We start from the raw sequence: 15,788 nt of genomic DNA on the forward strand, positions 1-15,788 counted from the left end.
ATTGAGAAGAATCAATGCAATACTGAACAATACAATACTCTGCTCTGGAGCCAGGCTGGGAGAGCTGGGGGTGTTCAGCCTGGAGAAGATTCCAGGGAGACCTCAGATTCCCTTCCAGTGCCTAAAGGGGCACCAAGAGAGCTGGAGAGGAACTTGGGACAAGGGATGGAGGGACAGGACAGTGGGAATGGCTTCCCACTGACAGAGGGCAGGGTTAGGTGGGATATTGGGAAGGAAATGTTGTCTGTGAGGGTGGGGAGGCCCTGGCACAGGTTGCCCAGAGAAGCTGTGGGTGCCCCTGGATCCCTGGAAGTGTCCAAGGCCAGGTTGGACAGGGCTTGGAGCAACCTGGGATAGTGGAAGGTGTCCCTGCCCATGGCAGGGGGGTGGAACTGGATGAGCTTTAATGTCCCTTCCCAATCCAAACCATTGTGGGATTCTGTGAACCATACTGGAAGCAATGGGTTGTTTAGGTAATGCTGTGAGAGCAGGGATGAGTGAGCGATTTGTTTAAATTATTCTTACTTTTCTGTCCCTGTGCAGGGTGCTATATTCCTGAAGACCACATATAGTTTGCCCACTCTTCCAGACCCCGTGCCCAATGCTTTGAGACCAGGAGGACCTTTTTTCTCTGCAATGAAGATGGAGGCAGTGGGAAAGGCTGAAGAACTTGCTGATTCAGAAGTTCCACCAAAGGCTTCTGAAAAGCAAGAGGCTGCTCCTGATGAAGACGGACCTATAGAGCTCGAGGCACAAACCCAGAAGGACAGCATGCCCACTGCAGCTGACTCTGCAGTGCTCTCTTCCATGCCTTGCTTGCTGATGGAACTGCGGCGAGACTCCTCGGAGTCCCAGCTGGCATCCACGGAGAGCGACAAGCCAGCGGGCGGCCGAGTTTATGAGAGTGACTCTTCCAATCACTGCATGCTCTCCCCTTCTTCCAGTGGGCATTTGGCTGACTCAGACACGTTGTCTTCCACGGAAGAGAATGAGCCCTGTCAAGCTGAAGCTATTGCAGAGGGAGACCCTTCTGCGGCGTCCGGGGCCGCAGCTGGGAGGAAATCCAGGAGATCCAGGTCCGAGAGCGAAACCTCAACGATGGCTGCCAAGAAAAACCGACAGTCCAGCAACAAGCAGAACGGTCGAGTTACCAAGGCCAAGGGCCACCGAAGCCAAAAGCACAAAGAGAGGATCCGGCTCCTGAGGCAGAAGCGGGAGGCGGCTGCTCGCAAGAAGTACAACCTGCTGCAGGACAGCAGTACCAGCGACAGCGACCTGACCTGCGACTCCAGCACCAGCTCGTCCGACGACGACGAAGAGGTTTCAGGGAGCAGCAAGACAATCACGGCAGAGATACCAGGTAGAGGATGTTTTTTAAACTGAACTGTAAAAAAAAAAAAAAAAAACCAAAACGCATCTGACACCTGCTAAGTTAGATGAGTGATGCTTGAGACAGCAAAACAAAGCAAAACAAACAAACAAAAAACCAAAACAAAACAGGAGAACTGCAGCTCTGTGTAAATTTGAAGACTGCAGTGTATTAATGAGATGTGGGCAAATTTTAGGATCTGTTACGAGGTTTTGGTGCACTTTTGCACACCAGCAAAGCGTAGCGATGGTAAATGGGAGGAAGGACTACCTTTGAATTCTGGAATTTTCAGATCTTTTCCTTTGTAAGCCTTTATGAATTCCTGTCAGTGCTGTCAAATCCCATTAGATGGTGATAATCTAATTCTTGAGATAAGTGGCCAGCTTTGCTTTAGTGTAGGAAGACCACGGCTTGGCAGTTGTGTTAGAAATGGCACAGCACCTCCAGCCTGTGTCACAGCAAGGCCCTGGCCATTACTACACTTTTTCTGTGCTTTCAGCTCAACATGTCAATGCATGACAAACTTGCTTAGCCTTATTCTAAGTTCTTGCAGGTTGCAGCTGGTCACCTGTTTTAGGATATAAACATGATTACACAGGTGCCCAGGCTACATTCACACATGAATTTTCAATATCCTAGACAGAGCTGCTACTGTTTTGCTGTGTCCTAAGATTCAGTAATTTCTACACTTTTAGCTTTCTGACACATATGGGTTAAGATGGGAAGTAGCAAATTATAGGGGCATTCCTGTAATTTTGTTAGCAAAAGAAAGTTGAATTCTTCAAGGTTCTTGTTTGCTGAGTCTTTGTTATTTTATTACCTCAAGTGCCGTGGACAGGATTTTGTGTGAATTATTCTTGCAGCATATTATACCACAGAACCATCATCATATGGCAATCTTCATATGGCAATCAGAAATAAAATCACATAAAAATAAACCCTTTGGCTTGCCAATTTTTGCTGGGTTACATGCCTTTTTGCCTCTTGTGCTAGAAGGTGTTGGTTTTTTGTGTTGGTGTTTTTGTGGTGGTTTTTTTTTTTTTTTTTTTTTTGAGAAATCTTACAAAGGGCAAGAACATTTAAAGGAAAACTGCAATATTAAGTTGCTGAACTAATGTTTGCCAGATTAATTATTTAAAATATTTGCAGCAGATTTTACAAATGACTGTTTTGACTGAGTTGATTATGGTGGATGATGCTGTCCCCATGAAAACTGGCGTTTTTCCCACACCTGCTAGGAAGCAGGTTGCACAAAGGAAGTAAATGTTTATTTTTAGAAAGTCTGGGAAAGGCATAATCTCCTCCTATAATTGCTGTGTAGTAAACTTTTAATAGAGATCTAAAATTATTTTTACCAATTTAGTACTTAGTCAGGCTTCTAGCTTTCATGGTTTTGTACCTTTTTATTCATTATATTTACACTTTGGGCAATTAAAGCCTGATTCAGAGCCTTTTGAAGAAGACTGTTTCACTGAGTTTTGGGACCAGTTCCTCCCCACCTCTCAAAAAAATCCAGACCTCACAGAATAAATCCTTCAGGTCATATACTTTTTTTAAGCCATAAAAGTATCTTGTGAACCGGAAGGCACCCCATGGTATTTTCTGGTTTTCTTGGATTTCTGACTGCCTTTGCAGGGACACGAAACCATTCCAGGGCACTTTGAGTGTCTCACTGGGCTCTTGGTCTTAACCATGAGGTGCTTGTGGTGGAAAGATCCCATCGCACGGACGGACTTAATTTAGTGGTGATGACACCAGAGCCCAGTTCAGCCTGCAGTACGAGGTGTTGCAGTGCACAAACCATCCCAGGGAACACTAACATTTGCTCTTACTCCATAGCATGTGTCATCTGCTTGATGCTAAGTTCCGTTTATGACGTTGAAACCCTTGAGCTGTCCTTTTGGTGCCACCTGGCGCGACGTGAACCTGCCACGTTGAGGTTTCTCCCTTAAGTAGGAAGGGCTTTGGTTTGTGGGAAACAGTTCGCAGGTCCAGGAGAAAAATGTTCTCTGTAGAGATAAGGACAAAGCCTGGCCCCAGAAAAATGCATTCTGTGCTGCCTGTGGGTTGAGGAAACGCTGTGGTCGTAACAGATGCAGTGGAGTGCGAGTCGGAGTCGGACTCCCAGGGCTCGGTCCCAGTGGTGGGTTGACGTGCCATCTGTGACCTCTCCTCCTGGAGCTGGCGAAGTACTGAAATCCTTCTTGTGACTAGAAAGCCATTTTAGTGCACTTAGCGTAACACTGTGAATATCCTCAAAATTCAGGGAACGAACGCGTAGGTAGAAGATAATTCAGGGTATTAAAAAAGCATTCCCGGAGATTCAGGCCGTGAGTGTCCTCTGCACACACACAGTCAAAAGCTGAGAGAGAGGTTTAACTCCAGTGTCAGGATGTGAAGAAACTTTTGCCTTTACTTTTAAAAGAAGTCTGTACACATTGATGCAGAAGAGTTTTCCAGGTAGCCTCCCTTCCCCTCAGTCTGCCTGCATTTGGACAGTTCAGCTGCAGTGCTGGTTACTGACTCAACACCACTTACAGTCAGGGCTCAGTTTCCACCATCTGTTGTCTGAAAAATAGCTCTGCCAACAGAGATGCTCTAAAATTTTTAGTGACAGTTAATGTGACCTTCGTGACAAAGGTTACACATACTCTGGCTCTTAAATTATTGGCACAGGGAGTGGTGCAGCAGCCAGTTTGCTTGTGTGTGGTCTGAAAATTAAACTGCCACATTTGAGAATACAGTGCTCTTTCATGGTGTGTCGCTAAACCTCTTCCATTTAAATAGTGCAGTTACCTTTTTTTGAACCGTCCAACATCACTGGCTCTGAAATACGTTCGGCTGAATTTGTAAGGTGAGGAAAATGTCGAGTGAAAATAATGCCATGAAGTTGCTAAGAGAGCGTTTGTGCGACAGAGAGCCAGTTCTCTCTGCTGAACTCAGCTGTACTGCGGATTAAAATAGTGGCAAGGCTTGGTTTTCTGCTCAGGAAAGATTGAGGAGTTGAGATTTTGCTGGTGGTACTTCAGTACAAGTGCTGTGAGCTGCACAGGAGATAAGCACAGTATAAGTTGTGTTACTCTGAATGCATCCTGTGGTGTTATTTCACACCTGAAAAGGCAGGGTCAGTCTAAACTTCATGTGTGCTCATGAGGATTGTTTCACTGACCTGAGCAGTCGTAAACTTGGGCTCTTCATTTCAGGGAATGCCATGATCTTTGGATTATTGCAGATGAGAAGCAATTTTTTACCTTTTAGTGACTGAGCCTCTCTGTTGGCATTTGGGGTTTTACCATTCTTAAACACCATGTAAACATGGCGTAGAAGTCCCAAATAGGTTCTGCTAGACTTGATGCTGCTGGAAGTTATTCCTTTAAACAGTCTCACTTTTGATGCTGCAAATTAACTCTGAATGCAATTGGCATTAGAGCAAGTCTGAGAATTAATATTTATTTCTCTGTAAACACTTCATTCTTGGAAGAAGGAAGGGGTTTTTAAAAATGCGAAAATATTGGCATTCCACCACCATTGTGCTTTCCACAACTCGGAAAAATATGAATTGAAGTGGGGGTGACTCATGTTCCAGGCTTTCAGAAGAATCTATTAGACAGTTTGAGTGTTGATGTTGAAAAAATTGCAGCTCACTTTGCTAAAAAAAAAAAGACAAACCCAAGAGTTTTTTTGATATGCAGAAACCCAGAGAGGGGGGGCACACTGTGTCCAGGTTTCCTTCCTCCCAAGGATTGTGCACAGACCCTCAAAGAAGCATCTTGCAAGGGATGAATTTGGTTCAAGCGACTCAAAATGACACTTACATTTAACAGACAGGAAAAAAAAATAGTCTGTTGAAAGTGATTTGCAGTAAGATGTTAATTTTGGAAATCTGTAGCATAAATGACACAGAGGAGTCAACCATTGCCAGTTAGAATGAAGGGGGAAGCATGTCTTAAATTTTTAAGTTGTCAGACTTCCTAAATTAAATAACTTTGGATTTGGTTAATACTTGGTCAGTACCTGATAGAGCTCATAAAGAGACAGTGTTGGGGCATTTCTTTGGTGCTACTTTGCAGGAGGAATTGTCTTGAAAATAGGGTATGAATCTTGGATTCTGACCCCTTTGTGACTGCAAATTTCTTCACCTGTAAATGTGGCATAACATAAAAAAACATATTAGAGAGTTTTAAGTTTATAGACAGAGGAGGGACCAATTAAATAAATGCTAGCATTTTTTAAAATATAAAAATGCTTTTTTGGCTTAATTTTTTTTTTAAACCCTGAAATAAAGATTGAATAAGGCTTGTAATAATAATTGCAACGGAAGCATTTGAAACATTGATGCTACTGTAAATTGTAGATGCACTATGACTGGTGCCTTTTAAAAATAGTATTGCAGGCTTATATATATTTTAACACATAGTTTCTTCAGTTTACAAAACAATTTTGTCCATTTTGACCATTCCAGTTCATTCTTAACTTTAAAAACCCTGGTAGGTTGTCTCACGTATCACCATCAATAGTTTTTACTTAAATTGTAATAAATTAAATATAAATTAAAGCTTAACATTACCTATTAATAAGCCTATGGAAATAAGACTGTCATTTGTTCCATGATTTTAGGATAAGATCCCTGACTAATGACAAATAAACTGCCTTTTATATATATATTGGATGTTTGCTACTAGGAGTAATTGAACAGGAGAAAAAAAAAACATTGAATACACAAAAATAACCAACCCATCTTTTAGGAATAAGGTATCATATTGCATAATTATTTTTACTTAAAATGCAGTTGGAGGGATGTAAATTAGTTGCTATAAAGTAATTATTTTTGAGCAGAGGACCTGAATGCTGAATATCCAGCCTGTTTGACAGGTAAACAGATGGGGGAGAAAGACTTAAAAATTAGGGGGTTTTGTAACTGCTCAGAAATAAGAAAATAATCCTGGTCTTTCTTTAGCTGTTACTGAAGGACCTGTGTATACCTCATTTAAATAGCTCCTAAAAAGAATGTGGTGTTTTAAGTAATATTGCAATTTCATGCACACAGTGAAATCCCAATAAAGATTTAGTGCCTTATGTTTTTATTAGTAAATATTTACTTAGGCTGTGCAATAATTTCTCTCATTCTTAGGGTGTTTTCTATTACTGTTAAAGCGAGAGGGTGCCACAAGTTTCACATTTACATATGAAATTGTCGGGTCCTGTGGCTGCTTTGTGTAGCTTGATGTGGTGCTTGTCTCGCTTTGGAATGACCTGAGGTAACGTTTGTCATAAACAACGCATATGTTGTTTATGACTCCTCAAACAGGTACAGAGCTTTGCTTTCTTGAAGGTTGATTTGCTTCCTGGATAATTCCTGAGTGGACCCTTAAGCTTAAAAATACAGATACCACTGCCTTTTGTTACTGATAAGAAGAGTAAGGTAATGAGGGTGGCCCTTTTGCTGCTAAACTTCTTTCTGATAATCGCAAAGCGAGTAATTTCCCACATCTTTTTGATGGATAGCAGGAAGGAGGACTGCGTTCCAAAATTCCCTGTTTTCTGGGAATGCCGGCGGAGAGCGTGGTCCTAGCTGGAGTGGGGCTGGTCACTGCTGCTGTGTGGATTGTCCTTGCGATGGAGCTGTGTCTGGGCAGAGGCTGCTCTCGCCTCCTGTGTTAGCACAGCTCTCACAGGTTATCCCATGTTTGTGTTGTGTGTTCTCCTCATCCTCACTGGCTGTGTTTTCCAAAACTGGACCAAGAGCTTTGGGCTTGGCTGCTTTTTTATCATGCCAGCCTTTATCTCTGTTATCTCGTGTGCAATTTTGTCTGTGTTTAACAGCCCCGTTATAAAAGGGTTCAAGTGTGTAAGTAAAACACACACAATTAATTTTATTCAGGTTTAGCAGTTGAACAGTAGCGCTTTGGATCGCAGCTTGACAGGACCGAACATGTATTAATGGTTTTTTTTTGCACCTTCACTTGAATTCAAAACAGAAATTGCAAGGGAGTTGGAGTAGTTTGGTTTATTTATTGAAAAAAAAAACCCAGACCTTTGTGACAGAATTGCTTGAGACTTCTAGAATGAAAATAATTTCAAAGCCAAAATTTCTATTACAACCTCACTGAGTGTAAAACGTTACCTTTTTTTTTGACAGCCATACCGTTTCTTAGTATTTGCTAATTCCTCTCATGTTGTCGTTTCCCGGGGACAGAATTAGCAAAGTTGTTTTCCTGAGTTAACATGCCTTGATAAACAGTATTTTGTTCTTACTTAACGATGACTTATCAAATGGCCTCAATGTCTTTAAAGCTGGCTTCAGTCGTGCTGGGGGATCTGGAGGAGCGACCAGGGAAATTCCAGGATTGCTTGACAGGGGCACCGTGTGGGATAGGAACTGCATAGGCAATGTCCTGGAAGAGGCCATGAACTGCTTTGCCGAGATGCAGAGGCAGACAGAGGAGAAATTCCGCATGTGGATAGAAAAGCTAACCCGTCTTGACACGGACGAAGAGAGCAAGCAGCAACTGGAGCCCAGGGAACCTAAAATCCAACTAGTTGGCCAAAGAATCCCCCCTACCACACAGTCAGGGGCTTTCATACAGATGCCTGATAGCCAAGTACTTCCTCAGCAGTCGTTTAATTCTTACGTGGGCTATCAGAATGTGGATGCTACTCTCGAGTTTCCAGCGACTTTTAATAACAATTTTCCACCTATCTTTCCAGAGAATGGGAATATTGCAGAGCCTGATGTGAATCAATCATAAACTTAAGGGGGGGAAAAAAAAAAGAGAACCAGATCTTTGCAACCTTGATGTTATTTTTGGATTATGCTGAAAAATGAGGTTTGCTTTTCTCTTTGTATATGTTTGTTTTGTTTTCTCTTTTGGGTTTTACTGCCATGGTATCTTTTGGTTACTTCTAATTTATAGAGAATATGTGTAGTTTAAAAAAAAACCAAAAAAACACAGTATACCCACATGCATGTGCCAGCACACACATATAAACACCTTTAAAGGTGTTGGGGAGGGGAACCACCCTAAGCTTTCGTCACCAGACTTGGGAAAGTATAACTTAGGATCCTTGTTTAGATACCCCAAAAGCAGTAGAGCTATGTTTGCTACAATAGGAGCATTCAGGGTATTCATCCAGATGCCCTTTTTTTGCATGTTAAAACATTTATATAAGGAAATAAGTTTTATATTTAAGGAGGTAAAGTACCTTAGAGACCCAGACTAGATGCAGACCCGTGACATTTCCTTAACTCTGCTTACTCACAAGTTCTGCAGCTTGAACACGTCACATATTAGTTTTTTCTTCTTCCTTTTTGGGCCGAAGCAGTAAATAAGCTTACCTTAAATATTTAGCTATATATATTTATATATATGTAACAACTGTGCACAGTGGATTTTTACCTTTTTTTTTTTTTTTTGTCTCCCATGTAGTAGTTCCTTTTCTGTCCAGAGTTGTTTTTTTTTTTTTAATCAATGTCACTGCTGTGTTGCACATGGCATGCTTACAGATGCAGCTGTCTTAAACTGTGTGCACAAATAGGCACATGTGTATATATATTTATATTTTTTTTAATATATATATGTGTGTGTGTGTGTGTGTTTGGTTTGGGTGGAAGTCATCTCCGCTAATTCCAGGTGTCCAGTTTGCTGTTCCCTGGGTCTCCTCCTGAGTCAGTGGGAAGAGATAAGCCCCTACTGAGGATATCTCCCAGCAGTGCCTTTCTCTTCCATTAGATGTCCAAACCTCCCTTATCAGCAGTTTATAAGAGATAACTTCTGGCTGAACTGAGGTGAGATGAGTCACACCCAACCTGTGCACACAGAGCTTCCCTCCTGTATACACGGACAAGCCACATCCTTCATGCTGGAGTAAAAATAGCCCTGTCTGCCCCAAGATAAGCACCAGTCAGGGGGATGGATTGATTCTTGGCACAGGAATTTGAAGGGAGGCTTGACAGCCAGATAAGTAAACAGCATGGTGGTCTGAAGGGCTGCTGGTCTGGGTCAGACTGAACCACGCTTGAATGCCACTGGAATCATTATTTACTTGTGATGGGGAATGCCAGAGCATTAGTTTCATTTAAATAATGCAAGCATTTGGTGTTGTGTGGATTGTTTGTTTGGGTTTTTTTTTAATATACTAATAGTTATCCTGAATAGGCAGGCTTGAAGCTGTGATGTTTAAAGTAGGATTAATTTAAAGTGTATATTAGAAGTCTCTATTTAATTCTTATTGTTGTTACACACAGGGATTTTTTTTTTTGGTCACCTCTGCATTAAGGCCTTTCTTCATGGGAAGTAACTTCTCTGTAGCTACCAAAAAATGTATATTTATCATCAGGTAGAACTTGATAAGAGTTCTGAATGCAAATGAAAATCAAAATTCTTACAGTGGAAATTGAAGGTGTGCATAGACATAGTTTAAGTAAAGAGAACACTGTAGGTCTCCTTTAGCTCTTTTACTCTGCTTTTCAAACCACAGTCACTTTTTCACTAGTTATTTTAGTGTAATTGCTTTTCTTCCTGTTGGAAGTAACCACAGTATCTCCTGTAGATCTGGCCTTTTTTTCCCCCCCTCCCTGAAGTCAGTGGGAGTTTTTCCATCAATTTATGTGGCGGTTTGGATCAAACCTGTAACAGGAACTCAAGAAATGCTTTTTGTTATCAGCATAGTAGTAACACTGGTGTTTTAATGTTATTCTTGTCATAGACTTACTTTTTTTGTTTTTAAATATGTGATGCCTTCATTAAAGGAAAATTGGGTTAGAGAGCTTTGTTATTTTCAGAGTAACTGTTTGAAAGACTATGCAGGAGATAATTTTTAAGTACTGGGATAAAATTCTTTCCAGATCACCTTCATGCATAAGTTTTTTACAAAGATTTTGATATGAACTTGTTAGGAAACTCTCTCGTCTGAAATTGTGTGCATTTCAGGTAGAAGTTAAACGAGTTGTTCTGTGCTTGATTGCAATTTGATCAACTTGTCCTCATCTGTTTAAAACACCAGATCCTTCAGGGAAGAGTATTTGCTGATATTAAAAAACCACCAAAATGGATCCTTCTGGTGTTCATAGATTTCCTATCTATCTATCTATCTATCTATATATATATTTAAATACCTTTATGATGATGGTAAGAGCAGCATATTTTAAAGCATGACAACTTTATAAATCTTCCCCTGCATGCAGAAGCAGCTTTTTGCAGTGACTGGTTTCTTTTAATGTGTATGTCTGTAAGCATGCCCTTAACCTTTTTTTGTAAAATAATATATAGAGAGCAATTAGGTATTTCAGAACAAACTGTGTAAGGAGTTCAGCTGAACTTATCACTTGGACTGAAACAACTTTGCATATGAATCTCATAAATGGATAATAACTTAATTAGGGACATAGCCAGTGAAATTTCTGCCAATCTTCTATGTGTTGGTCAGGTAGTCTTTAAAAAAAAAAAAAAAAAAAAAAAGAAACAATTCCATGTATTAACAGATAAAAATTTAGATTTGTTTACTGTAGGCAACAAATTAAAACCTTTTATTTTTATCCATCACTGTTAGTTGTTATTTTCAATGCAAGCAGCTGTGAACATGAGAAAAACAAGCAGAGGGTGACAGAAGTTGAGCATACAGACCTATGAGCTGTACTCTTTCTAGGATAAAATTATTTCAAGGCACCCAGAAGACTGAGAGAATAATTCATATGAGGTGTAATTTTAACTTAGTTTCCCCACAAAAGCTACCTAGTGTTAAAAACACCCGTGGTTGTAAATGGTAAATACTCTTTGGTCCCTCTTTCCACTGGGCTCAAAACCGGAGCTGAATCTTCAGCTTTGTCATAAATCACCTCCTTTGAAACTAAAAGTGTTTGTTGAACATTCACACAGCTGGATATCTGCTCCATGAGCCGGGTTTCCATGTGAGGACTTATGTTTGGCCTGAAACTGAGAGGGGAGCCCCTCCTTTCTGCTGTTCAGGTGTAGCATCACCTACCTGGTGAAGGATTTGGCAGCCTGTGCCATTAAACAGGAGCATCTCTCTCCTACCATTGTGTTCTGGATCTGAGAGATTCAGAAACCAACCTTCAGATTCCCGTACTAGTGATGAGTCTTCTGTTTTAAGTGTGTGTGGCAGCCTTTGGCATCTCTTTGAGTAAACAGGTTCCCAGTATAGAGTTTCAGATACTTCCTTTTTCCTCCTGGGAATATTTCTACTGTATTACATGGCTGCAGTTAAGTCTGTCATGATTTCCATTACAAGCTCTTATTTCCAAAGGGCTTTGACTAGAAACTTTCAGGGAGTTAAAATTTCTTCAGCTGAAATTTTGACAAAAAGATTTTAATCTTACCCATTCCGTGTTTGATGAGAGCTGTCTGACTTATTTAAGACTATTTTAGGATTATCAGAAGGAAACTCTTCTGCTTTCCAACCCAGAGTTGCATTTTGAATGCATGCTTATGCTCATGTCTCATCAAATTACTTCAAAACCACCAAATTTGACAAGTAGAGGAGAAATCAGTAGGAGTTTTGCACAGACATGGAGAACCACAGATGATAACTTATGAGTTTCCCTAATTGCCCTGGGTTTTATACTTCAGAGTGGTGTAAAGAAACATTCTAGTTCCTTAAAGGAATTTTACTTAAAGTTTGAATGCATTGAGTCAGATCAGCTGGTGTAGACTGGTGTAATTCCAGGGGTGATGGGGCCAGTTTAAACCTACATGGCCTGTTCATAGAATCATGGAATAGTTTGGGTTGGAAAGGACCTTAAAGCTCCTCCAGTTCCACACTCCTGCCATGGGCAGGGACATCTTCCACTGTCCCAGGTTGCTCCAAGCCCTGTCCAACCTGGCCTTGGACACTTCCAGGGATGGGGCATCCACATCCCTTGGACGAGCTTCTCTCGTCCAAGCTCCTATAGTGTAATTTTAAACATTGAATTATGTGTTTTCAATGTGGGGACTGTTTCAGCAAGGGAGCAGTGGAATACCTGAATGACCCTGGAGCTGGAATTTAGCAGCAGGTAAAGGAAGTAAGTCTTTATATAGATACTCAGTTGAAATTCTAGTAAATGTCAAACTGACATTTCAGTAAATAAAAATTTAAAAGGTTTCTTCCTAGAATTGTTCCCTTTTTAGGAGTCCTTAGATGTCCAGGGGCTTCAGTGTGCAGTGGTTTTGCAGCCTTGGCTGCAATTTCTTCCCCAGGTGTTCATGCTGCTTCCCTCCCCTCCAATGGGGTTTCATATGGGAGGTCTTTAGGAATTTCCACCCTTCACACGCTGATTTTTTGGAGGATTTGGGGTTTTGCTTCAGATAAAACATCTGAATGGTCAGGTTTTATTTAGAAAAAAAAATTTAACATACAACATAAACCAAATTCAAGTTAAGGCAGTGAAACTTTTTGCAGCTTTTCTATTGCAAAAATAACTGAGCAGGGAAAAAAAAAAAAGACAACGTGTAGAACCTTCAGTGTCATTTTTAACAGTATTAGGACAAAATAATTCAGGCAGAAATACACATCTCTATTTTTTTAAGTTCATTGTCTTCTAGTGTTTGTGCAAGATTGTTAGGTTATTTTATCTGAGCTGCTAGAGTTGAGACTGGAAAACTAATCTTAACTGCAATAAAACGGGATTACATTTGACAGTTATGTTACAAGTTGAAACATATTTATTATCACTGTTTTCTCATGTTAATGTATTTTATCTCTTCCTGTATCCACATACTGTAAATCTCTTTTTAAAATAATACTTCAAGGGCATTAAGAAATTAAATCCTAGCCCCGCTGATATTAGTAGAAATTTTCTGCTGCTTTTAATGGGGCTGGCATTTCATCTCATTAAAAATACTGAATTTACTCTGCAGTTTTTGGCCAGACAACCCTTCAGCTGACCTTAAGGGGAGTCTATGCCCGATGAGGGTGTGTAATTCAGGCCAGTTGAGTAGATGTTTTCGAAGCAATCAGGGTGTGCAGTGTGGCTGCTGCACCCGCACGCGGAGGTGCTGGGACAGACGCGCTGCGTGGTCTGCGCTGTAGAAGCCAAAACGTTCGGGCTGGTTGATAGAGGTGGACAGTTCCTGGCGAAACAGGGAGCTGGAAACGGGTCTTTCTCAGAAATGTTGTGGGTCTTGTGGTGCTGGATCAGCAGAGCGAAGGCACATGGAAAGCAGGCTTGCCAAGCTGGGAGGGGTTTCAAGCGCGGGGTTGTTCTGGACCGCCAGAAAGCTGTGTCAGTCCTTCCCAGGGAAGATGCTCCTTGCAAAAACGTGGTGTTTTCAGGAGGGGGGGTGTGTGTTTGCTGCCTTTTCCTAGTTGCAAGTTGTGTTTACAGAGGGAGTTATTTATTCGTTTACTTATTTTTACCTGTGTAAGAGTGGGATGGTTTCCAAAAGCCTCCTGAGACACTTTTGCAAGTGAAACTGGGGAAGGGAATCTGGCTAATATATCTGTTACCATAATTAATGCATTATTAGGCAGCATCACAGAAAATAGATCCTATATGGGGATATGAAGTGGGTGCCACTTCCCAAAGTTTTCAATCCACAGCCATATTCCATGTGCCTTGGCTTAACGCACAATGAAAAATTCTTTATTATCTTTATTTATAATTTGGTAAAGAGAATCCGAGATATTTTCCATCTAGTCGTCAAAAAGCCTGAAAGAATCAATGTTGTTCATCAAGACTTTAATTTTTGAGATCTCTTTTCATGTGATACATTAAAAAATTGCACAGTCTGAGAATGGATAATAATTTGATTGTGTTGTTTTGATTTTATTTTATTATTGTGGTTAAAAAAAAACAAACACAAAAGCTTTACTGTGTGAAATGAAGGAAAATGTGAGGAAAGTGGATTCACTGATAAAGTTCACTTTATAATTTTAGAGAGAATGTTGTTACACTACTATTGATTTTATTGTATTTACAATGTATTATTTGCTTAACCTTGTAAATTTAGAAATGTAACTACTGTAACCTGGAATAAATAAATAAATATAAACAGCAATGAAATGTTTCATGTTGCTAAACAACATAGAAAAGCAGAGATGATCTGCCCCCATCCCCCTCTGGGAATTGTTTCAGGGTTGAGCTAGTTTGTGCCATTTGAACTTCACATACTTTTGAAATGGCAGCTCTGGGTCATGCTTTAATTAATACCAGGTTTACATTGCTTATCTAGAACAAAAAAACCTGTCACTTTTAGTCTTGTATATCAATACTTTTGGTTTAGATCAGTTACTGATGTGTCTACTGTAAACCTGTTTTGACAATTCACTTAAGATAAATATTTTAGCTTTTGGCACACGAAATATGATTGTTTCTACTACAGCAATGATCAGCTGATCTTAAAATTTATATGGGTATTAAAGTCCACTCTGTGTTTTGTGTTATAAATGAGGGCATTCTTAGGTATGTTATTACCTTAAAATGTCTCAATACTCTCATTTGTTATATAGAAATAAATGCAATTTAAATTGCTGAGATTGAGACCATCAGTGCCCACATTCACAGCAAAGTTGTTGAGGTGAGGCTTGCAGTTACCTCTTGTGTAGCCTCTTCAGCAGTTGCACCTTTAGCAAAAGCATTCCTAGGCACTATTTTTAGAAACTCCCCAAAAAATCCACCACTTAAAAGTAGCTCAGTAATTGTGGAGGGGAGTGTTGTATTCAGCAAAGCCCAGCTCCTCTGCCTGTTAGCCTTGAGCAAGCTGCAGATCTCTGCCTGCCTCAGTTTCCCCCGTGGGCAAACGGAGGTTAAAAACCACCTTGGAGCTCTTCCAGGTCCACTAATGGAAAGCTTTTTTTAAGAACAAGGGGCTGAAATTATTGCTGCTGTTATTACTGTGCCTGTTCTGTGTGTCTGAAAGCTTGGGGTGATACTCACACCTAAATATGGCTCCGTGGCCTCTCCCTTGCAGAGTCACTGATGACTCCAGAAGGGCAATTCAGACCACAGAAATTAGGCTTTTAATTTCGAAACTTTTTTTAACCAGGATAGTCCTCTGGAGATTTCAGTCTTTTTCCACTACTTGTAGAGGAAACACAGCAAAGTTTATATTCTGCTCCTAAGGCAGAAGTTCATCTTGCCAGACCTGAGCACTGTAAAAGTGGGGTGTCTTGGGTAAGGGCGGTGTCTAAGCTCTTTCTGTTTGCTGGGGAAGGAGGGGAGATGGAGATGCTCCAGACTGCAATTTCCAGGATGAGATTACCTGGCTGAACCTCCCTCCTCTCTTCTCTCTACTACGGTGGGAGGGAGTTCAGGTGATGAGCTCAGCACTGCATGACTAAATAAGAAAGCTAAAGAGAAACAACGGCTTATAATCACAGAGTAGTTTGGGTTGGAAGGGACATTAAAGCTCATCTCATTCCAACCCCCTGCCACAGGCAGGGACACCTTCCACTATCTCAGGTTGCTCCAAGCCCTGTCCAA

At 40.8% G+C, this 15,788-nt stretch overlaps 1 protein-coding gene across 5 annotated transcripts in view; it reads left to right on the forward strand.

Annotated features, from left to right (window-relative positions):
• The window catches only part of ARK2N (arkadia (RNF111) N-terminal like PKA signaling regulator 2N), a 44,439-nt gene that overhangs the window by 15,298 nt on the left and 13,353 nt on the right, over positions 1–15,788 (forward strand). For 4 of the 5 annotated variants that reach the window (XM_050330013.1, XM_050330012.1, XM_050330014.1 and 1 more), the window contains one exon: positions 544–1,360. In XM_050330013.1, the coding sequence (XP_050185970.1) occupies positions 637–1,360 (724 nt within the window). In that variant the 5' untranslated portion in view covers positions 544–636. Of the gene's footprint in view, positions 1–543; positions 1,361–7,663; positions 8,363–15,788 lie in introns of those variants that run through there. The other variant, XM_050330016.1, reaches the window with a different exon arrangement.

This window comes from Myiozetetes cayanensis, unplaced genomic scaffold, assembly GCF_022539395.1.
Source record: "Myiozetetes cayanensis isolate MyiCay16 unplaced genomic scaffold, myiCay2020 scf4, whole genome shotgun sequence".
NCBI lineage: Eukaryota > Metazoa > Chordata > Aves > Passeriformes > Tyrannidae > Myiozetetes > Myiozetetes cayanensis.